This window comes from Arvicola amphibius, chromosome 11, assembly GCF_903992535.2.
Source record: "Arvicola amphibius chromosome 11, mArvAmp1.2, whole genome shotgun sequence".
Taxonomy (NCBI): domain Eukaryota; kingdom Metazoa; phylum Chordata; class Mammalia; order Rodentia; family Cricetidae; genus Arvicola; species Arvicola amphibius.
In genome coordinates, this window is record NC_052057.2 from 41,447,144 (window position 1) to 41,471,861 (window position 24,718).

The 24,718-nt window shown below is 45.8% G+C and overlaps 1 protein-coding gene across 6 annotated transcripts in view; it reads right to left on the reverse strand.

Annotated features, from left to right (window-relative positions):
• Nucleotides 1-13,191: 13,191 nt before the first annotated feature.
• Pex5l (peroxisomal biogenesis factor 5 like) overlaps nt 13,192-24,718 on the reverse strand; it is a 138,554-nt gene continuing 127,027 nt past the window's right edge. For all 6 annotated transcript variants that reach the window (XM_038347640.1, XM_038347641.1, XM_038347639.1 and 3 more), the window contains 7 exons: nt 22,434-22,550; nt 20,622-20,765; nt 19,479-19,549; nt 17,201-17,398; nt 15,940-16,105; nt 15,392-15,549; nt 13,192-14,011 (listed from right to left, as the gene is read on the reverse strand). In XM_038347640.1, coding sequence (XP_038203568.1) covers nt 13,807-14,011; nt 15,392-15,549; nt 15,940-16,105; nt 17,201-17,398; nt 19,479-19,549; nt 20,622-20,765; nt 22,434-22,550 — 1,059 coding nt within the window. In that variant the 3' untranslated portion in view covers nt 13,192-13,806. The remainder of the gene's footprint in view (nt 14,012-15,391; nt 15,550-15,939; nt 16,106-17,200; nt 17,399-19,478; nt 19,550-20,621; nt 20,766-22,433; nt 22,551-24,718) is intronic.

Genomic DNA, 24,718 nt, shown 5'->3' on the forward strand with positions numbered 1-24,718 from the left:
CAGCGGTCTGAGTCTGTCGTTATTCGCTTGTAGGAGCCGTCACCGTGAGTTTACACCACATTTCTGCTGCTGCTCTGTTTCCCTTGGTAATCCGATTTCCCCACCTTTGAGCTCACAGCTCCTCAGTCTGCCAGGCCCCTTGTGACTTTCCCACTCCAAAGCAAAGGCAGCAGTCCGTTCATGGCACCCTCTTGGAAAAGTCTCAGAGTGAGTCTAATGTGAAAAATATTTTAAAATGTCAGTTCCCCTGAAGTTCACCCCGGTGCCCAGATCAGTGCTGACAAAGATATCTGTCCTAGAAAGTCTGTCTTTGTCATCATAGACACCACACCTGCTGAGCCTCACCCTGGGTCTTTAGATCCCGTGAAGAGCTGCCAGGAGACTTGGTTAGAGGACTGGTTAGAGATGTGTGCTTCTGCCTGTAAGGTAAAAACTTCCAGGTGGCAGGACAAGGTCTGTATTGTTAAGTGAGTGGGTAAGACTGCCTACCTGATGTCACCAGGGTTTCCTCTTGTCCAAGATTCCCTTCATTGGTGTAATAAAGACCATGACCAAAAGCACCTTGGGGAGGACAGGCCTTACTGCACTGTGTAACTTACAGTCCACCATGAAGGGCAGTCAGGGCAGAAAATCAAGGCAACAACCTGAAGATAAGCACTGAGACAGAGACCATGGAGTGCTGCGGCTCACTGGCTTGTTTGCAATGGCTTGCCCAGCCTGCTTTCTTACACAACCCAAGACAACCTACCTAGGGGAGGCGCCATCCACAGTGGGCTGGGCCTGTCCACAGCAATCACTAATGGGGGAAATGTCCCATAGGTTAATCTTAATGGAAGCATTTTCTCAGTTTGGTTCCCTCTTCCCAGATGACCAGAGCTTGGGTCAAATTAACAAAAACAAAGAAAACTTAATCAGCACATCTACTCAAAAAAAAAATCATTCTTAGAGTTTGTGGAAGATTTTGTAGCCCTTCAGGGTGGTGGGATTTGGCCAGTCTATACTCAGATTGTCCTGCGTATATAAAATGCATACTAACATTTGAAGGATTGAATAAACAGCATGACTATCTCATATCGATTGCAAATGATGGGGGATACACGGGTTAAATGTAACAGTAATTTAATATTTAAATTAGTTCCACTCCATGGCCATCCGTTCTTAATGTAGCTAATGAGACATTTGGTTCCGTGGCTAATGGCCCTTCCATTAGTGCTCCACACTATGAGGTGGGCAGTGAAATCCCACGTGTAAGAGGAGAATTTTACAGAGGCTCCAAATGGAAGTAACACATTGGGAACACATGAGGCCCAAACAAGCCCCAGAAATAAAAGCTTTTTCTGCTTTTTTTTTTTTTTAAAAAAATACATTTCCCGGTTTAGCCACAAGAGTAGTGCATCTGCAATGGCCTTTCTTCACCCTTGCTTTGGAGCTGCCCTGTGGATTAGTGCCTGCTTTCCCAGCATCCGCAGGGTGTGGTGGATATGAGCTACAGCAGGGGTTTGAGCATACTGCCTTCACCTCAGGCAACATTCTCTTGTATTCCCCTCCCCGAGTGTCGTGTGGTCTGTTCACCGCTAGGCAAGTGGGAAGGCTCGGGGGAGCTCAGTGCTCCTCGGCTTGGACAGAGGCTGAGCCTGACCCGTGCCCGCCTGCTCAGCAGCATCGTTGCTGGCTGCCGGAAGACTTGGTATTTATTTATTTTGCACTAGTCACGGTTGGTGTGGATATTACTTCAAGTGTTTGGGAGAGTACTCGCCTGTGATGGGAAGAGATGGATAATTTATTGCTTTGATAGTTTTAAATTAAAAGCTATTCTCACAAACTCAGGTCCCTTTATGACTCTTGTTTATTTTTCTTTTGAAAAAAAAAATGCCGAATAAACTGGTGACGTCAAGGGTGAATGGGGAACTCGAGACCATGCTTGATTGACGGTGGCTTATTGATGTGACCAGGCAGCCTTGGTCCCCATCTCCCCCCCCCCCCAGCAGATGTCAGCACCTTGAAGGAGGGTTGGAATGGTGGAGGTCCAGGAAGCTAAGGTCCGGACTTTCCCTGCTGGTTATCAGGTCACACAGAGACTCTGGTCCTGGCCCTCTAGTGGTAGGAGCAGAGCAAATGTGTTACATCAGGAGTCTGACCTGACACTGCTTCTATTGTGTCTAAGTTCCCTGCTACTACTATAGCACATTGTCACAAACATGGTTTAAAACAACACATCCACTCATTTGTCCCATGAGACAAATCCTGGGACAGGAAGAATTCATTCTTGTGATTTCGAGAACTCTCTCTCTCTCTCTCTCTCTTTAATTTTAAAGTTGGCAGGGTCCTGAGAGCTTTGATATTGGGCATGCTCATATCTCTGTTGAGTGGATCACTTGCCCCCTCTTATAAGAACTCCGGGGATTGCATTACCTTACTCTGGTAATTTAGACCACTCCCACCTCAAAGTCCTTAACCTCAGTACACTCCTGTGACCTCAACAGCTGGGTACTGGAAATGGGAGGATGAGGAGTCCGAGTACTCAGCAGTATAGACAGAGTCCAGCCTGGATTCCAAGAGACCCTGTGCCAACAAACAGAAACCTTTAATTTGATTACATCTACAGAATTCCTTTGGCTGTATCAGACAACACATAATGCACAGATATTGGAGTGTAGACATCAATAATATCTTTGGGTTTGGGGACATTGTTTTGCTTAGCACACAGGGTATGTTACAGTTTGAAAATACATCTCTCTGTGGCTCCAAAGTTTTGAAAGAGTGAACCTCTGTGTTTTGGAAATCCTACTCATTGCCTGACTTCAGTGTCAGGCCATTGTTTTGGTGAGAGGGGCAAGTTTTGGCACATGGTTCAGAGAAAAATGCTTCCAAGCTGGCAGTTACTGCTTCATCCCCTCATGCCTCACAGTAGAACCCGCCCTTCTTGTCACTCAGCTACACACTATTGAACGGTTAGCTCTGCTTTTCCAAGATAGCGACAGACTTCAGTCAGAGTGGGAAAATACAATAGGAAAAGGTGAAATTTGTCTTCACGGGTGGCCAGTCACTTTAAGAGTAGGGTAATAGGGAGGTAGTGTGTCTGGGATGGGGTATTCAGGCTCAACATCAGACCCCTTTTGCTTGACTTGCTGAAGTGTGACTCGATTTCTCCTCGTTCAATGATTCTGCAAATGAGCTATGAAGAGCGTACAACAGCTTGGTGGACACAGGATGCCACATTAGCCCAAACGATCCTTGGAACCTAAGAGGACTTGTGAGCCCTTGTTTTAGTACAAGGTAGTTTTAAAATGAATGTTACACTACAATTAATGATGCCTTCTGAACACACTTTCCTGGAGATTTTCATTTAGCCAGCTGGCTGGTTAATCTGTGCATCCTCTGCTTCATACAATAAACAAACATCTACCATGTTCTATGTGTCATTTTGCTTACAGCATGTCTGTAAATAAAGTAGATGGGCTTCTTGTTGAATTAGTTTCCTAGCAACACCAGATGCTAAATGTACAAAATCAGTAATGTTCCGCAATGTATAGAAAGATCTGGAAGGGACTGGAGAGATGGCTCAGAGGTTAAGAGCATTGCCTGCTCTTCCAAAGGTCCTGAGTTCAATTCCCCACAACCACATGGTGGCTCATAACCATCTGTAATGAGATATGATGCCCTCTTCTGGTGTGCAGGAAAACATGCTGTATATAACAAATAAATAAATCAAAAAAAAAAAAGAAAGAAAGATCTGGAATACTGTGGTAGCATGGGGCAGGGAGCGGGGGTTGTTAAACAGGGTACGCAGTGATGGGGTGGCATTGTGACAAGAGATCAAGACCGAGACTTGCAGGAACAGGAGCCTTTCAGGTGGGCGTTTGTGGGAACTGGCGCAGAGGCCCCCAGGGGTGGCCTAGCTACTCTGCCATATGAGTAGTGAAGAGTTAGCAAAGCTGGAGAGAAGGGAGTGAGCATGATGGGCCAGGAGGTCAAAGGGAGGCCAGCTGTCCTGGGGGTGGGCGGCAAGACTCCAGAGTCTAGAACATTAAAGGTCTTCAGTAGAGCAGTGACCCATGTGACTGACGGTTAGGCCTGTCTCCAGGCAGGATGATTTGAGAGCAAGGACAGAGGGGAGGCGTGAAGACAGGAACTGCAGACTTTAAACACAGGAAACGTTAGGGTGTTTGTTCCTAGGAGAGAAGTGGGTGGTAGCTGATACATGGGGTGTGCATGGCATAGGGCCAAGAGAAGGCGTTAGTTTTCAAATGTGAGAAAGGAGGTGGACAAATAGCAAACCAACTTTTTTTTTGGCGGGGGTGGGGGGTTGAGACAGGGTTTCTCTGTCTAACAGCCCTAGCTGTCCTGGAACTAGCTCTTGTAGACCAGACTGGTCTTGAGCTCACAGAGATCCTCCTGCCTCTGCCTTCCAAGTGCTGGGATTAAAGGTGTGCGCCACCACCGCCTGGTGCAAGCCAACTTTTGAGGCTGGTGAAGAAAGGATGGAAGAGTTGCAGGTCCCATGTGCTCGAGCAGGTGAGTGGGGCGGGATCTTATGCCAGAGTGGGGGCTGGTGTAGACGAGTCATAGAAATGGAGAGATGGGAGGGGGGGAGACAGCGCTAGCAGGTGGCTCCCTCTCTCCCCAGATTTACCTTTCTCTGAGAGAGAAGCAAAACCCAAGCCTTGTAGCCCAGAGGGAGACAGGTTGGCTGGGGTAGCCTTGGATCTTTGAAGAGAGAGAGATGTAAATTAACAAAATTGCTGGAGAGTTTTCTATTTGAATGAAGTTAGTTTACCCGGTATCAATTTCGACCATTTCAGGAGGACAGAGCCATCACTTTCAGACCCTTACCGTTGCACTTTCGTAGCCATCATTTTATGGGGTCAGACTCTGTAAATGTGTATTATGCCAAGAAGATTTTCTACTCTCTTTTTTGAGCGCTTGCTTGGCGCTTCCAGCAGGGGAATGCAGAGATGTGGCCAATGTGATCTTTCTCTATTTGGGGGAGGTTGAGTGTGCAGCATTGGGAGGGAGATGTACTGTGCAGTGTGGGAGCAAGGGGACACCACTATCCAGCCAGATCAACAGTCAGCCCTGTCAATCAATGGGGTGAGGGAGGAGGAGACACCACTAGCCAGCCAGATCAACAGTCAGCCCTGTCAATCAATGGGGTGAGGGAGGAGGAGACACCACTAGCCAGCCAGATCAACAGTCAGCCCTGTCAATCATCAATGGGGTGGCAGTCACTATAGCCACATTGCCTTCACTTCTTTTTGATTTGTTTTGTTTTGTTTTTTGAGGCAGCGTCTGGCTATGAAGGCTGGCCTTGAACCCACAGTCCTCATGCCCCAGCCTCCTGAGTGTTGGGATTATGGGTGTGCATCACATTATCTGAATGATTTTGATTTTCAATTTTAAATCAAAAGCAGATTTTAGTTATCACCTTGGCTCTTTCTCTGAAGCTGCCTCTTTTCTGGGCCGGGCTTGGCAGGTTTGAGGGTCAGCTTGGCCTTTTAGTTAGTTTTGAATCCAGGGGACCTTCTCCCACTTGGCCACACTTTGCTCCTCTTTCATTTGCAATAATCAACTATGGAGGGGTAATATTAACAGTGGGGAAGGCGGGGGACATGGAGTCCCTTGGGTAAATGGCATAGTGGCAGTACCTCCTGGAATCTGGTCCAGGCCGGTCAGCAGGTTGGACCGAGGGAGCAGTTTACACCCATCTAAAGTGAGCAAATCCAGATCTGCAGCTTCCTGTGGGTCAGTGGTTTAGTTCTACAAAGGAGAGCACGAGGTGTAGTCGTCATCTCGGCAAATCCAGATGCCTGGATGTGAGGACCAGGAGCTGGAGTATTCAGGAGAGAAATGCATGATTAGCATATGCAACAATAACTACACCAAACCCAAACCACTCTAAGCGAAACACAACCAGTCAGCAAGCAGTATGTGTTTGTGGAATTAAAGGTAATAATAATAATAATAATAATAATAATGATGATGATGATGATGATGATGATGATGATGATAATGATAATAATACAAACTTGTAAGTGCTTCCTGCATATTTTAGGGAGACCTGTAGAGAATAATGAGGGGCCAAGGTGATAACTCAGTCACGAAAGTGCTTTCCGCACAAACATGAGGGCCTAAGCTCAGGTTCCCAGTACCTGCATAGAAGCTGGGTGTGATGCTATTTATCTGTGATCATTGTGCTGGGGAGGGAGGCAGTGACATGAGGAGCCCTGGAGCTCTTTGGCCTGAACTGGGGAGCTCTGGGCTCAAAAAAGAAAGGCAGAGGGGAGCTGTAGAGATGGTTTAGGTTAAAATGCTGCTCTTCTAGAAAATTGGCCATTCCCAGAATGGGTGCCAGGAAGCCTCAGAATGACCTGTTACACCCCTCATTCCCCCCTCCCACAGGTGTTAAACACACATAAACAGACTTTAAAATCGGGGAAACAAAGACACCCAAGGTCGACCTATGGTCTCCACATCCACATGCATCCTCCTCTATATACATGAACAGAATCAAAAGAATGCCTCAGACCTTTAGCTGGTGCTACATACACCAGTTGTTTCTGGATAATAGCCGATGTTAAAACGTGGAGAAGGAGACTTTAAAGCTTTAGTTCCCCACATTAATGTGCTAGCAGTGAAGTTGGGGGAAACATACAGCTTGACTCTTTGGAGGAAAAGACTGGAAGACGCCAAGGCCAAGTGCCACCGGAGATCAAGAGGGAGCCGTGAAGGGGAGGCTACCTTCACTGTCAACCTAACCAGGCGAAACAGAGTTTAGGGCTGGGAGAACGGGGTGGGTTGGGGAGCTCTTTCCTTTGCCCCGCTCTGAGAATCTCACCCTGGATTCTCCACCCCAATGGACATCTCTTAAAACTTCCTTGCTTCCGGCCCCTGCTGCCTTGGCCTCCTCTGTTCGTGAGCTCACAGCAATCTCATTCGCACCTTGGTGCACTAGTTGGTGATTCCACGAACGTTGACTCCCCCTGCAGTTTGCTGCTTCCTGGTTTGAATGGCAGCCCGCATGTTTCCTGTTTTCTGATCACCTGGAAATAGGGACCTAATGCCTCGCTGCCCCATTCTCCCACTTGGCACCCGTGGGGCCTTCTGGCTAGGGTCCAGGTGTGTTTTTCGCTGCAGTGGAGCCTGCGGCGTTCAGCTTGCTTCCGGTCTCACTGGCCCCTCTAAGAAAGACCCTGAAGTGGCGCATATTTTAATGCTTTATTTTAAAAAGATCACAAATTTCAGTTTTAGGTTAATATTTTAGTCTTAGAAAATTAGCAAAGGAAACAGTTTTCAAGGTTTGTTGTTCATCTACAAATGCATTCCCACTTTCCAGATAATTCATGCAAAATTCTATGTAGAGCTACCCAACGGAAGGACTTCTCCTAAAGCAGTAGTAGTTGGATTCTACTTGGCTTTAAGAGGTTCTGACCCTAAATCCCATCTTGAGAGAGTTCGGAAAAGACGATGAAGCCGCAGACAAAGTTTATTTGGAAACACAGTTTAAAACCGCGCGAATGTAAATACAGGTTAACAATATGAAAAAGGAAGGCATGCCTTCAATAAAGTATAAACATACTACGTCAAGCTTGGTATTTGCAAATTATAAGTCATCTGAGTGAATTAGCACATCAGTAGGATAAAGTGATTATTTTTATCGTAGTTTTATTTCAAAAGGCAAGGCAGAGAAAGACTATGACAGAGGCTTACTACATGGCCGAGTAGGCTGCCAGTTACTCACTATGCCACAGAAATGTTATAGTATGCCAATAATATTCAAACCCCATTGCTGTCAGTTGACTATAGATCACTTAACTTGGGGTTGATATTTAGAAATTCAGTGTAAACATTTAAAGTTAAGTTTTTCTCTGTTACCTATGTCAGCTTGAAAACGAAACCCCCAGATTTAAAGGTACTGAGCACAATAAGGAAAGCATCCTGGCACTTCTCTTAAAACACAATTTTTAGATTAGGCTAGATACGCAGTATTCATAGATATATAAAATAGATAGAAATGTTTCTAAATAGTTAATAAATGCTTCGTATAGGTTGTAAAAAGTTTACTGAATTGATCAGTTGTTCTGTTCAACTGATGTAAACAAATTTGGGTAATGAAAATGGAGGGGGGCTTGGGTCAGATGATGGATGGGGAAAAGAAAGACTGATATTTTAGGCTTGTGTCTTCACCGATGGTAACATAGCAGGTCATGAACTCACTGATCACATGGCACAACCCTTTCCGAAGCCTTGTGAGAGAGTCATGTGTCTCAGAGAAGAGGGCAGATATCCGCATGAACTACTGTGTGCATGTCATTTCCCGCTCCCGTCAATTCACAGGGAAACCAGAAACAACCTCAGTGACGCACACGGCACGGTTTAGCCACCAAGGGCTCCCTTGCTTTGCACCTTTGGTCATTTTTGGTGCAGGTTTTCTAGGACTGTCCCTTTGTCTTGCTAAGGGATGCTCAACTACCCTCTTCCTAGCTCAGGAGGTCCTGAGGCTGGGGCACTAGTTTCCAGAGCATTTTATTTGGTATTTCTGCAGCATTTTCAGCAGCTGTGTGCAGTGTGAGAAACTATTAAGCCTCACACTTGGATTTCCTATTGCTTTCCTCTTAACTCTGAATGGGGAAGAGTAGTTTAGACTCTGGGTTTGTGTATGGAAGGGCACAGGGGATTATGAAAGGGTCAAAAAGTTGTTCTTCACATATGACCTAGAGAACGGTCTTTTTAAATTTTCCAGACAGTGTGTCTTAACACAGCACAGGATGGTCTTGAACTTCATATGGCCAAGAATGACCTTGAATTCCTGACCTTCCTGCCCCCACCTCTCACTTGCTGGGATTACAGATGTGTGCCACCATGAGCAGTGGAGTGTTTTGGAGGAGCATGGGAGACAAACTCTATACCAGCAGGGCTACATCGCTACCGCCAGCCCCACTATCCTAAGCTTCATCCTCTCCTTTCCTAGCCTTTGGTTTCTCATAAAACTGGTGTTTTAGTAAACAACAGAGAGAAGACATTGGCCATAAAGTCATTCCTATTCCTGAATTTGAGTGCTTTTGGTCAGGTTGATCAAATCTAGTTTCCAAAGGGAGAGGGACCTTGACCTTGCAAATGGAACAATAACTCACATGCTGCTCTGTGACATACTAGCCCACTGGGAAACTAAGGCCCCACCACCCACTTCGCCTCGGGGCAATCTCCATGTGTTTGATATCACTCTAACCTTCTTACATAATTTAGAGTCCCAATGTTTCCTTTTTTCCTCCTAAACTTGAAACACATTATTAAGAATTCAGAACTCAAGGCTTCTTGTGCAAAGACAATTGCAAGGCCTGGTCACGGTTTTAGCTCTGTCAAACTTCACATGGGTTTTTAAAGGGCACAGGTCTATACCTGGGTCCCTCAGATGACTGGCCTGGGACGGGCAGTCACAGTGTTTGAACCAGTCTGTGAGCATCGGTCAGTGCCAGTGTGATGGGATGGGAAAAGCCAATACGAAATACTGGGACATTAGGAAGTGCCTGCTTGTTGAGGACAGTGGGAAGGCCAGCCAGCCTATGACACCAGTCATGCATGGGGAGAGTGGGCCGGTTTACATTCAGTAAAAGGATCTTGCATGCTTTGGTTAATAGTCATAGGCAGATTGGAAGTACTGATGCATGCAGTAGTTTTTGTACCTGAGGTTATATGTTTTGCTTTTTAAAAATTGCCTTTTTTTTTTTACAAATGTTATGCCAGAGTTGGTCTATGAACGCTCTTTAAAAATATATGTATCTACTTCTCAGTTCAAAACAGCTTTATTCAGCCAGTCCTATAAATAGTGAGGTGAGAAGGGCCTTGTGCAGGATCATTTGCATGGGGAACCAGTGGGGAGCTATGTTACAAGGCTGAAGTCGCGGATGTTGCCCGTGTCTCCATTTTCAAAATAAGAGGTATCAGAAAGACGGCACAAGAATTAAATCTTCCAAACACCTGGTTTCTAGACTGCTTCTAGAAGCTTGTCAGGATAGGAAAGAAATCAACGTCACGACACTTAGGTAGGAGCAATTCAACCTTGTGGAAGCAGTTCAGAGACAAATGAGGACGTACAGTGACCACCCTCTTTCCTTTGGTCCCCCCAGGAGTGCACAGATAAACTTTATGCTAAGAGGTTTGGGAACTATGAGATGAGCTACAATTACAGTCAAGCCTTGCCCATATGGCAAGAATATTCCAGAACGATTTATCGATAAAAGAATTTAGATATTGGTCTAAAAATCGGCATGATCTCTCAGTATAAATAAAAACGGCATGTAAGTCTGGGAGTGAGTGTATTCTGGACGTGCCTGCCTGTTCTGGCAGACATCCGACTAGCTGAGGAAGTGCACTTCATTGTTAGTTATTAAAGTTTCTGGTGGGTTGTGGGGAGGTGTGTCAGGACGAAACACAGAGAACACAGACTCAGTGAGGCTGACTTGGCTAGTACGTTCTTTGCTCCTCATCTGTACAGGATAATGGTAATCTCCTGATTGCCCTGGTTCCATTTCCCAAGTGCCGGGATTGCAGCTGTATACCACCATGGGCGGCTTACGTGGTTCCGGGGTGCACTGTGCTCACTGAGCTACACCCCTGGGCCCTCTTTAGTATACCTCTTCTTGGCATGCAGACGTTCTACCAAAACCTGTAACATTTTGAAACTCAGCAGTGGTTTCAAATGTTTTTTTTTTCTGCATTTTCACCCAATTTACTGGCAAAACCAGGTCCCTGGAAGCTACTGAGAGGCCATTGTATGAAGGAGTCTCGTCCTTAGGGTCCTTGCCATTCTGTGAATAAGTCCTGTCCTTAGGGGCCTTCCCAGGGCCTCAAAAGAATGCCCTAGTCCTTCGAACAGACAGAGAAAAGGCAATTTCTTGCCATGAAAAGCCTGCAACAGTTCTGCATTTTGAAAGCAGATGACAAAATGATGCAGACACCATGAGGAAGACACGAAAGCCTCCCTCCTCAACGTCTGCTATGGCTCTGTTTATACGATGTCTTACTTTTTAGTTATTGGTTTTCACTTACTATCATTACGATAGCATTGGACATTGCGACTCTTTCCCTCTTAGGCAATAATTTTGATCTTCCTGATAGGTGGCCGCCTATGAAAATCTTAACTGTGGTGGGGAGAACTAGAGAAGTGGAGAAAGTCCCATCAGATGTCCTACAAAATGCGACATAATGGTGAAGTGGAAAACTGTCAGCTGTCCCCTAAAATAACTCCCTGGACTTTGAAGCTACTTGGTATTCCAGTTAAATAAACTTGGGCCGCAGTATGTGACACCATTTAGCAACAATCAAATGAAATAAAACGTCCCGCCTTTGCACTAGTCAGGCTGAGCCTGAGCTCCTGTGGGAAGTGGCGACTGGTCTGAGGGTCTAGTGGGTCTCTATCCTGGCAAGATCAGGGGCTGCTGCTGAGGGCCTGGGAGAGCAGTATGAACAGAATGACCAGGAAGGTTGCTTTGAACCCTTCATTTACAGGCTTGGAGGGGTCTCTGAGGGATTCAAACCAGGTGGCCAGTAGGTGACATTTGGAATGAGGAAGAAGGCAGGAATGGTCACTACACTATCAGCAATGTTCAAGCAGGCAATGCCATGGTCTCATGTGGCCCAAAGAGGTCTTCACCGTCTGTTTTTAACAGTCTAGAGCAGTGGTTCTCAACCTTCCTAATGCTGCGACCCTTTAATATAGTTCCTCATGTTGTGGTGACTCCCCCCCCCCACCATAAAATTATTTTTGTTGTTACTTCATAACTGTAAATTTGCTACTCTTATGAATCATAATGTAAAAAGTTTTGGAGATAGAAGTTTGCCAAAGGGGCCACCACCTATGAGTTGAGAACCACTGGTCCGGGAAATCTGCTCTTCAGATTATATCTGAGCTTTGCTTTGCTGCACAGACTAATAGAAAGCATGGGCCAGAGACGGAGAGATGGCTCAGCTGTTAAAGGCTAGCGGGAGTTGTTGCCGAGCCCCAGAATGGCTCCATGCCTATGTCCTCCAGCGGAGCTGGGGCCACGGCTCCATCTTAGGGAACACTGACAATGAAGAGCAAAACCTGTCTCCTCCAGTGGTCTCATCAGCTTGTCCTTATAAGACAGAAATCCCCTCTGACAGATCAGCCTCGAGGCTTGACTTGAGGTCACCTGTGAATGTCATGTCTTTCACAATCCAGGGACCCCAAGGTGATGGAGTGGTTTCCGTCAGCCTCTGGGCACATTTTCAATCAGGAGTAGGTAATTTCACGGTCAGTTAATCTGCTCTGACCCCAAATGTGGTTTCTGGTAACTACAAGGGTTAGTGGAGAGAGTTATTAGTAAGCAAAGAGCATGAAAAAGTTGGGACCAGGCTGCTTTTAGGAAGATTCTGGAGGTGGGAAGGCACAAGGCGACAGAGACTAGGGCGGCTTACTAGAATTAGAGCCGAGCAAAATGTTTTGGTTAGCGTTTTGCCAACATTTTTCTAATTCTTTTTAAATAACCACCAAGCCTAAACATCCACAGAGTAATCTGAAGATGTATGTGGAAGGTTAACAGCTAAGCAAGACGTCCCTGCTGATGGCGAAGGCCTGGTTCTCGCCGAGTGTTTAAATTAGAGCCCAAGGGGCACCTCCTTCAGAGGAGAACTCTGCTACTCAGCATAGCTCGGTCACAAACGTGACCTTCTTCTGCCCCTCACAGCTTGAGGAGGTGGACAGTGTGGGCTATCATGGAACTGAGGAAACACGTCAACTTTAGGAAAAATGTATTTATCATGCTTAAGAAATACCATTTGAAATAGGGAGAGTTTAAACGGAGTATCATTGTGCAGGGCAGTTAGAAAGCCGGAGAACGGGTATGAAAACAAGTTAACACACACTCACTAGAAATCGCAGAAAGTTGACCTTCCTTCTGCAGGCAGAATGCAGAGGCAGAATTTTGCTTCCCACTGAGATCCAGAGTCCCAGAAAGCAAGCAAAGAAAACTGGGTTTAACATATTTACATTCTATGCCAAGGCGCCTTCAAAACCCTGTGCTAAGAAAAACTCCTCTCAGAATTTTTCATTTGGTCCATTGAGCTAACAAATCTGTCTCAAATCCTCCAGCCCCCGCCCCCCTCCCCAAGTTAGAAGCTGGAGCAACAAACCCGAAGCTCAGCAAGGCATAAATAAGATATTAAAGTGCTTATGTACAACCCTGGACAGGATTTCATTGGGAACAGCAAAACGTCTAGTGCAAAAACTGCTTTCGCCAGCAGAGTTCTCTCTCTCTCTCTCTGGAAACAAAGGCTTATAGTAAAAGTTAAAACGGGAGGAGGGGAAGCGACACCTGCCTTTACTCAGGTTGTATGTGTGCATGCGCCAATGGCCCGGACTATATGTTCAGTCTCATGAAAGGCGAAGACAGGTTTGAGACAGCCTGAGTTCACTGACTGAGGACAAACTGTCTTGCCAGGTCCCATGAACAGGCTCCTCAGATGTGTCCCCATGTGACTGGGGACAGTATAACTCAAAGTCCACTGGTCACTTGGAAGAGTGTACACAGTTACCTTATCTTTCTTTGTCATGAGAATCTTGGTTCTTCTCTTGAACCCGACCTTGACTTTGTGCTTTTGGGTCTGAACAGAGGCCAGGTATTGTCTGTAGTAATCAGTTAGTTCTCTTGGGCTACATGACCATGGCCTTTTGACTCTCTGCTTTATCCTTTAAAAAAATCTTTTTTTTGAAATTCATAATAAAATAGTTTTGTCCCTTTTTTAGTATAATAACAGATGAGGGATTATTCTGTATTTCTTTCTTTTCCTTTAAGGATCCAAGTTGAAAGCTCTCAGGAGGACATCCAAGTCACCAAGGTTGGCTGCCTGGAAGAGTTCTGGCTCGTCCATCAGCGACAGTGCAATTCTGAGAGCAGCCCAGATGTTCCCCGAGATGGCCGGGTGAGGGACTTGCTGCTGGTTCCTGCTCTTTCTTTGCAAACTGAGGGCCGTGAGAAAATTGCTGACCGCTTCTCTAAAAAGGGAGAAAGGCACATCTTAAGACCCAGTGAACGCCAGAGTCAGCACACTAAAATAAACAGAGTTGCTTCCCTAGGTCTCTTCTCCAGGGTGAGGGGGCTCCCAGGGATGGCTTTCAGGTTCTCTAGTTACTCTCTTGTGAACAATTATTGTTAAATATAGTGGGCCAGACAGGGAACAGTAAAGTCAGTTTTACTTCGGGAGCAGAGAGGAGGGAGGCTACTTCATGCATTTCCTCTGTTCAGGGAATGGTCTGTGTGCAGATGTGATCTTTGCCACCTGTCTTTAAGGGGAGAAAATGGCCCTCCTTAAAAGCAAGGTGGTCTAGGCTTGCCTGGTAGTGACAGAAATAAGGAGCTAAGCTTCCTAGTTAGAGTGGCTGGCCTTCACACCCAACTGTTTAGCCTTAGGCAAATTTCTTTACAGAGCTTCAGTCCCTAAGTGAATAATAGGGATAGCAGGAGGCATTTTAGGATTTGGCTGTAAAGCACCCTGGAGTCAATTCATGTAAAAGCTCTTACGGTTAAGATCAATAGTTCTCCCGTGTGGTCTGGGGAGCCTGGGGCTTGTTGCTGGCAAATGATTTTCATTAGGAAACTGAGAGGCTGGTGACCTTCTTCACTATCCCCTCCTCAGCTGCTCACCTTGCCTACTCCTGCCTGGGGATGTACGTGAGGCAGCCCAGACAGAATACAAAGGCAGAAAGAAACTGGCTCTAGGGAGCAAGATAGTACAGGAATTCTCCACACCACGGCTACTCTTCTTTCCTGGTACAGTTTGGTTTTGGAAAGTGGTTATTTTCTCGCAAAGCATGTCATTCCTATTGCTATGCAAAGTTCTATTACTTTCCAGTGAATCTCTTAAAGTGCTTTAATTTCTGACACCACAAGTATTGATAGGTAAAGCTCACATTAGCTCAAGGCTTTGGCCTTTTCAGCATTTGTAGGAAGTACAAAGGCTTCGTGAGAACGGGCGTGGGGGTGGGGACAGCTGAGCTCCAGGATTTTCAATGGCTTTGCAGCTTTTTGGGCTGTAACTGTGCCAAGGCATTTCAAACAATAAGCCACCATTTCATGTCTTCCTCCCTAACTTTATTGTATTTTAAACAATAGATCCACCGTATTTTTTTTTCCTTCCCTAACTAATTTTATCTGTGCATCAGGTTTAGAACAACTGTACTCTTGGCTTGGCTTTGCCCAACACGGCTCTGAGCTTCCCAGGGCTGTTTTTTTTATCAAGTCCCCCTGGCTTTGTCCCTCTCCAAGATTCCCTTTTCCTTAAATGGAAAAATTAAATGTTGGACTATTAATAGTTCATACAGACTTCCATGGGTGTTGGCCCCCAGGTAACTTGTCGGAACCCAGGCATACGTCACCTGTAGGCACCCAGGTTGATGCAACTGATCCCCAGGTTGTATCTGGACCGGATAAAGCCTGGCTGGATCTCCAGGGCTCTCGTGTAGGCCTCCACAGCCTCCTCACTGCGGTCTCCATTGGCCAGGGTTGCCCCAAGACGGTTCCACAAGGAGTAATCCTTACGGCAAAGACAGGAGTTAGTATCCAGGAGCACCGTGGAGTGCTCCCACCTCTTCGCTTTACAGCTGACGCGAGATGGCTGAAGGCTTAGTCAGGGCTCATGAACAGGGTCTGTACGGAGGTGAATTACTAAAATTTCTCCCTGGTTCACTGGGTGGAAAGGACTGTCATTCCTTAAAGAGCAGCGGTCACTGGATGTCTTGTAATTCACACTTCCATTTCAGGCATTTTGGAATGGACAGCTGCAGGGGTGTGCCTGCCATCTGTCCTTGAACTCACCAGAGGCAGAGATAAAATGAAGAAGGAATGTGCCGAGGATCACCCCTGAAAGTTTGTTTCCTACAACCCCCCCATCCCCAGGGTGTTTTGTTGTGCTGGGATTCCTTACCTCTGGCCGAACAGTTAAGGCAGCATTAAATGCATCAATTGCTCTGTTGAACTCCCCGCTCAGGTGGAAGAGAACCCCAAGACCTGTCTGCAGGTCTGGGTCAATCATGTCACCATTTTGGTGGGCAGCTTCCAGGTAGAGCTCCTTCACTCCTTCCAGAACAGAGCTATGAAGGAAGAATCTGATTCAGTGTCCAGGACGTTGGATCACCTGGAGCCAGAGTGACAGGTGGTTGTGCGGTGTTTGGTATGGCTGCTGGGAACTGAACTTGGGTCCTTTGGAAGAGAACCATGGTCTCTTAACTGCTAAGTCACTCCTCTTGCCTCATATTGAAAAGTTTTCCTTAAAAATAGTTTAGGGACTAGAGCAACAGTTCAGTATCTGCGAGCACTTATTGCTCTTGTGGAAGACCTGGGTTTGATTCCCAGCCCCAATATGTGGCTAACAAAGGCCTGTAACTTCAGTTCCGGGGATCAACACCCTCTTTTGGTCTCTGCATGCATAGGATACACATATCTACATTCAGGCAAAATGCCCATATGCATAAAATTAAAAAAAAAAATTAATATATATTTTAGCTTCATGAGAGGACTACTAATACTGGATTATAAAACCAATACAGTCAATCACTAGTCATCACAAATATACAACAAAACACATATACAAGCCATATTACGTAAGGTCCTCATGGGAGAACACTGTTGACCCAATGTTCCATCCTTGAAGCTGAACTGACCAAGGATTCAATGAGATTCAATTCAGATTTACTCCAACAAGGGACTTAGGTGTATTCAACCCCAATTCTCAGGGTATTGGCATTAATTCCAAAGCACCTGAATTTGAAATATGGGTAAATGTCTATGAATGGCCACAAAGCAGGTCATTATGTTTAAAGGACAGCTTCTGGAGTTTAGATATGTGTACCCTCCAAAAATCCAGTCTGTGGTGCTGTGGGGAGGTGGTAGAACCTCTGGAAAGTGGAGGCCTGATGGAAGAAAATCAGGTCATGGAAGCAGGGCTGGAAGGAGATATGGGGAATCTTGCTATCTCCCCTTTCCCCAGCCACCACGAGGTGAACTACCTCCTCGACCACATGCCTTTACTTTGATGTATGTCCCATCATAGTTCTTAAAACACTAGTCTAATTGACCATCGTCTAACCCTTTAAAAATGCCAGCTCAAAGGAACCTTTCCTCTTTATAAATTGCTGACCCCAGGTATTTTGTCATAGTAATAGGATTCTACATAGAATGAGGACAACCTGTCAACTGGGGACTTAGACATCCGCCGAGTGAGGCCTGGAGAGCCCTTCTTGTTCTTTACAAGGTATTTATATTTTGGGTTCTGCTTAATCCAGTTCTTCAGAGCCTCGCAGGCATCCTGCTGATGACCGGTGTTGGTGTAACTCACAGCCAAAGCCATCAGAGCTTTCAAGTTGTTGGGCTGCAACTCCAGGCACCTCGAGAGAAGACAAAACAGACCAATTATGCAGCCTTGAAGCCTTTATTAATTAAAAATTGCAAAAGTTAAATTATGTCAAGTCACTGGAAAGCACTTTATTTCTCCAAATGAGAGCCCAGATCAGAGTGTGGTTTTTAAAGAGGCTAAAACATCCTCATGACAGCTGGATTTGGAACTTTGTGTTTTAAAAATGCTTATTTTTTCTTATGTGAGTGTTTTACCTGCATGTATATCTATGTACCACGTTTGAGCCTGGTACACAGGGAGGTCAGAAAAGAGACTGGATCCCCTGGAAATGGAGTTACAAATGGTTGCGAACTTTAGCGCCTGCACTACGGGATGGTACGCGAGCCAGGAACTGGGGTGGAGACTTAAAAAAAGAACACAGACAGAGACACAGGGACACGTGTCTCTTGGTACAAGAATGCCAAGAATGCCCACTTTATTGTGCTCAGAGGCAGCTAATATAGGGCTCTGGCCATGCCCCGGCTCTTGGGATCTTTCAGCTGCAGACTCATCAGAACCCACTCCCCTGCCATCAGGGTCTTGTGCTCAGAGCAGCTGCAGGGTCTGGGGGTCTGCAGTCCCCAACAGTGAACTACCATGTAGGTGCTGGGAGCTGAACCAGGGCCCTCTGTAGGAGCAGCCAGTGCTGTTAAACACTGAGCCCACTTTTCCAGATCTGGTTTTGATAACTTTAACAAACTTTGCTAAAGCGTGGCTGCTATATGCTAAAGAGAGAATATTATTTAACCGTGGCTCTATTATCTTAACTCCCCTAAGCTGGACTTGAACAAAATGTTAATGCACAGCGATAAAAAAAAATGGCTGTACAATGTTTTGCAAAAGAGATGGGACTCTGTTTCTAGACTACTAATGCAGGCTTGTACATGTCTCAGGCTATTGTTGCCCCCTGAGTTCCCTTCTACTGGCCTCCGGCATGACTTTCCAATTTTAAAAGTGCAAAAGAGGGACTTTGCACTACACACATTCTAGCACTGGGGGGCTGCAGTGGGACCTCGTGTGGGAGGGTCCGACAAGCCCCCAGATGATGCAGACCCTGGTAGGATCCGTCTATGGCTTGGAGCAGCAAGTTCCGAAAGGCAGCAGCAAACCCTGAGTGAGCTTCAGAACCCCTGGGAGATTCTAGTGTTCATGATGCATACTTCCTCAGTCCTAACCAAGTAAATCATGATTTCTGAGAGTGTCCAGGACTCAGACTCTAGGGTATCTTAAAAAAGAATCCCATTGTGCATTTACATGCGAGTTAGGAGCAATTGATTCAGAATGTGCTAGATTTTGCATCATGGGATAGGGGTTCAAATGCTCTCTCTCTTGCACATGACCTATGAGGCCTTGGCCTTCCCTAACTCCCAGTGTCTCTTGGATACAAGAAATGGCTCTCAAGCAACACCTCAATCAACTTATACTGTGAGATACCAACCAAGTCTTGAGGCGTAGGATTCTGGGAATGTAAAGCCTTCAAACTCTGACTACCTAGGATCTTATATTCTACAATTTGCAAGTTCTAGAATTTACACATGCACAAGCTGTACACATTTGTATATAACATGTGGAGCATATGTGCATATGTATATTCTCTTCCTTTCTATAGCATTACATTAACAAGAAACACATGGCGTGTGTAAGCATGTCTGGTGGAGACTATTTTATCCAAGGGTTTGATGAGGGCGCTTGTTAAGTGGGCGAGTCGACACTCTGTCCCTGCTCCCAACCTAAGCGATCTCCACCTGCAGTCAGTGATTTGAATGCATTCTTTCCTGAAGAAAACTTCTGGAGTTGTGAAAGGCTAGAGCATTGAAGTCTATTGATTCATTGCGTCTGACTTCAGATTGCTTTTAACACAGACTTTCTTTGGTTTTAGACACGAGAATTGATTTGTAGACTGAGAAGCTTTATGGTTTGGGAAATTATCCCATCAGAGCATTGTGTGAGTGGAACACGGCATTCCAGCACAGGCCTTGGACAAATGCTTCCCTCTCCTCTTGGAGGAAGAGCCCGGAGGTTAAGTTCCACCTGTCCCCCAAGCCCACAATTTTGCACTTAGCTTCATCTACCTCTGGAGGGCGACAATGGCTGCTTGTTCATTTTCATTCTCTGCCTGGGTTATACCAAGAAACTGCCACGCCTATGAAAACAAAACAAGACAAAAGAAAATGAAACAAAGCTAAACGCCAACCAAACAAGCAAAAACCCAAACCAACACAAGAAACAAACAAACAAACAAACACAAAACAGACTGTTAACAATGCAAAAAACGAAGCAGACTGCTTGCCATTTTAGTTAGTTCGGCTGTGATGCCCTGTGGGGAGGAAGCTTAATTATAGGGATGTGGCCTAGAGGGAGGACCCGCCACACACCCCAGCTGCACTCTGAACTTTCATTCCTCGCTTTATTTACTCATCTCTGCAGATGCACCATGAAGCTGTCCTCGTAACTATAGCGCATTTCCCCAGTTCTTCAACATTTTGTGCCAGGACTCAGTGCAGTTTTGAGAACCCAGTAAATGTTCTATAAATGTTGGCTGAGTAAATCAAGGGTAACATATGATGTGACTTGAGACCCAGACAAAAGTCATAGTCCCCCATACAAACCAAGGGCAAGCCTCATGTTCATCTTTGATTTATTTATTTTTTAAATGGATACGTGGTCTCTGTATGTAAACCAGGCTGGCTCTGCCTGCCTCTACTCCCTGCAGTGTTGAGATTGAAGGTGTACACCACCATTCCTGGCTCAGGTTGGCTACTTTTGTTTGTGTTTCCTGTCCTCAGTTTATATATTTGGAAACTCTGGATCTCCAAGATTAGAAAGTAGTTAGAGGGCTGGAGAGATGGCTCAGAGGTTAAGAGCATTGCCTGATCTTCCAAAGGTCCTGAGTTCAATTCCCAGCAACCACATGGTGGCTCACAACCATCTGTAATGGGTCTGGTGCCCTCTTCTGGCCTGTAGGCATATACACAGACAGAATATTGTATACATAATAAATAAATAAATAAATAAATATTAAAAAAAGAAAGTAGTTAGAAAGTGGGTGATGGGTAGCTTTCTAACAAGAGGTAGCTTTCTAACAAGAGCAGCCCGAACCAGGGGACCTTCTTTGTAAACCTTGGTGAAGATGTACCCTGCAGCATCCTGTCTCATTCCGACGCCTTAGCACACTTAGGCACTTTCCCAGTGTGACAGAGGAAGGGGAATCCCACCTCAGCGTCTCCGGGGTCCTGAAGAATTGCTGCTTCCATGAACAGGATGGTGACAGGCAGGTCCCCTTCCTTCAGCCTCTTTAAGCCTTCTTCAAATGCTCCAGGCCAGTCCTTGAAGGGATTCTCGGTGTGAAAGTAATAGCCCTGTGACATAAAGAGACCACAATGTGACGTCACTGTCTTCCTCATCCTTACACCAGCATGTCTCTGCACAACTTACTGCCTCTTTGGGCAATACAGGTGCCCCTGCTGAAAACACATCTCTCCCTCCCTCCCTCCCTCCCTCCCTCCCTCCCTCCCTCCCTCCCTCCCTTTCTTTTGGTTTTTCAAGACAGGATTTCTCTGTAGCTTTGGAGCCTGTCCTGGAACTAGAGCAGGCTTATAGACCAGACTGGCCTCAAATTCACAGAGATCCGCCTGCCTCTACCTCCCAAGTGCTGGGATTAAAGGCGTGCGCCACCACTGCCTGGCTCATTTATTTATTTTTTAAAGCAAAGCTACAGTGAAAATTTCATGCTTCATGATTGTTTTGCACTTGCTTCTTATCTTATGCTAGACTTTGAGAAGCGACACTTTAGACAAAGGCAGTGGACATTTTTTTGACCATATGGACATAGCTGGTCTGCTATGGGGCTAAACTACCTCCTGTAATATTTGAGAATATTATTTGTAGCTGCCTCCCTGGCACAAATATTAGAAAATCCTTTTGCTTTGACTGATACAAACATACCTAGTGATGAAGTTACTATGGTCTAGATAGAACAGTGGAGGCTTTCATTTCCCATGGGTGCTTAGAAAGGTGAGGCATTGTGTCAACAGCTCAGGGTCTGCTGGCACATGCAGTCAGGCCTCAGCTGTGTGGGTGACAGCCTGGGGCCTGGTGATCTCCCTGCCTACCTAGACTGGATATCTACTTTGTAGGAAAGGCAGTTATTTCCAAAAAATAATTATGTTTTCAGATTACCCAACCTCTTGAGGGACAGAGACCACTGGGAAGAGGAGAAAGACATTTGAATGGCAATGTCACCCCCTACATCAGACTGACTGTCACAGCCTCCATCTAGTGCAGGGTACATGCTGCACGGGATTTGTTATACTGAGTGAATATCCTGAATATTACCCAGGACTGAACACTATTGAGACTTATTCCAGATCTCTAAACCACGAGGTAAACTTTTAATGATAAACATATGTGTATATGTGCATGTGTCTGTAATAAACATATGTATACATGTATGTGATTTTTTTTCCTGTTGAAGAAACATCCATTTCTCAGGATAGTTGTAGTAATTCCAGAGTCTTCCTCTCACTAAGTGATTTTAGAGGCAGAGATCTCAAAGCCGCTGGAACTTAATGGGCACTCTGGCTAGTGGTTCACTGCACTTCCGTGTTTTCCGGGGCTCTTCGCCGTGGTGTAGCATTGCATAACCCTTTGGGCTTGACCTGGTTGTGTGAAGAGTGTTTTTTTTTCCACTGAGAGTCTTTGCTGACAGTGTAATAACTCCAGGAGATGCAGCCTGAAGCCTCGGAATCACCTCCTGGACTGGTGACTGGTGATGACCCCTCGCGGGTTTGGGGTAGGTAGGTTACAAACTGTGGGACAGTAATAAATAGGGACGTTTCATTTCAGGCCAGCCACCCTCACACGTCAGAGCTACCTGTTTTCCATCGATTACAGTTTCTTCTAGGTCAGATTGACATCAAACTGCCTTTAATTCTTAGATTTTTCTCAAATACTTACTGACTGGTCCAGAACATGGGGTCTGATGAGTCTGAGGACACACACCAGCATGTGAGGGCAGTCTGATTTACCTTCTCACTGGCTGACACGGTTACTTGGTTCTGGGCTTCTTGGTTCTCCGATATCCAGTTCCTCCGGGCCATTTCTTCCCACTCTGCCTGCATCTTATCCCAGAACTCCGTATCTGACTAAGAGACAGGAGAAACCAAGAGAGTGGCCTGAAAATCACACTGTGTTTGCCTGGTTTGTTTCTAGAGATACATTTGACTCATAGATCAAATGGGAGGAGGAGGATTTCTGTAGGTGACACCCAGCAGCAGGCGGATCTTCTGCAGGGTACCCATTTGTCAATGTGGATCAGCCTTGACTTTTTATTTTTTTTTGAAACAGGGTCTCATGTACTCTGGGCTGGCCATAACTCGCTGTGGAACTAAGGAAGACTTTGAAGCTTTGATCCTCCTGCCTCCAAACCCTAAATGCTGGGATTACAGGTGTGCAGTACATTGGGTTTATGCAGGGCTGGGAATCAAACCTAGGGTTTTGTATATTCTAGGCAAGTGCTCTACTGACTGAACCACATCCCCAGCCCCGGCTAGGATTTTCTCCCAGCAGAAAAATAGCCACTAACATCATCTATCCCAATGAATCAGCTAAACATACACCACAGTTGTTCCTGAGCTTATGACGGAGTCATCAGCAAATAAATCCACAGCAAGTTGAAGATACCATAAACAGACATTAATGAATGTGACGTACGGAGCACTGAGCCTTAATGACACAGCCCACTGCAGAGGGCTGGGCATTAACTCTTGTGGTTGTGTGCTGGACTCGGGAGTGTGTGCTGTCCAGTACAGCAAGGGAAGCCTACAGCATATGTGCTGTCCAGGCAAAGGCCAAGATTCAAAGTTCAGTTTATACTGAATGGATGCTATTTATCTACCATTGTAAAGTAAAAGTGTATTAAACGGAGCTATCCTCTGCGTTTAAAGACAGTTGCAAATGCTGTAGCAGACATTTTAAGAAGGGATCCCTGGACCTGAGTTACTCCTAGAATATAAAAAATTGGAGTAGCACTCTTGGGCTGGCTGGGCAGGGACCTGGGCATAAACAAGGAGAATTGGCTTTATCCTATGCCATGTACCATGCCAGGAGGAAAGCGAGCATGAGTTATTGCCCCAGTGAGAGAGCCATAGGATTTCAATCCTGCTTGGCATCCAAGCCTATGGTGTCAAGCTTTGCTTTCTGGTGCTAAGAAGGGGGCTCATGCCTGGCTCTGCACCTTCGTCTTTTCTGTGGCAGGGTGACTGTACGTCAATATGTACTGTTTCTCTTTTAACTTTCCTATTCATATCCTGTCAGGGAAGCCTGGTCGTTTACCCTCTTGCTTCATGAAAGGCAGTGTGGGCTCCCAAGGCAGAACTCTCAGTGAGAAACACCCCTGGATGGCTTCAATGTTATTAAGCTGGAAGAAGTGTTCTTTAGGTAGCCAGGGCAAGGAGAAACGAATGTATCTCTCAAAGGACTTAGGGGCCGTTCAAGTACTGTAGGTATTCTCAGGAGTAGGAAAGATGGAAGGGTTGTGGATTCTGGCTTGTAGGACGCTGGTGTATACCTCCTGGCAATTTCCTGGCACAATGACTTCACCTCAGAATCAGGAGTAAGGGAACAGAGTGATACGCTGGCTGGAACCCTGATTCCCACTGGCAGGGAAACAGAACTAAACATCTGAAGATCACTTTGGGCCCAGTGGCTGTGAGCTGTGGGAAGATCCTGGTCCCTAGTGCGACATTAGCCATTGAGACTTTGTGTCCCACTTTGCCACTCTCCAGGTACTTGGGAGTCATTTGTTCTCTTTAGACCAAACAGGAGAAGCAGCTGAGGTGTCCCGTGGAGCTGAGGTTCAGGCTCTTCACCTGCACATCTCAAACCATTCTAGAACCCTGAATCAACCATCAAGTTGACTGAGGGTAACTTTTTACCCCTGCTGGCAGCCTGGCACAAGAACCCTTCCTCAAAGTTGCCTGAATGACCATCACAACCCTATTTATTTTGGACCCGAATATTTAGGGAATAAGGGCCAGCAAATGTGATTACTCCAAGCTACTGTATCTCTGTGAGTTCTGGAACATGCTTTCCCACCACAGAACTGTGGTCTGCCTGGTTTCCCTCCCCTCACGGAGGAAGCAGGTGGGCTGAAAACATGTCTGAGATGCTAGAAATGAAGTGAATGACCATCAGGTATAGAGGCGAAGTGGGGGATGAAACAAAAGTTTCTTTTTATTGTGTCTTCCTGGTAGACACTGACAAGAATCTCACACAACAGCAGCCTTCGTAACACGAGGCAGTACACTGGTAT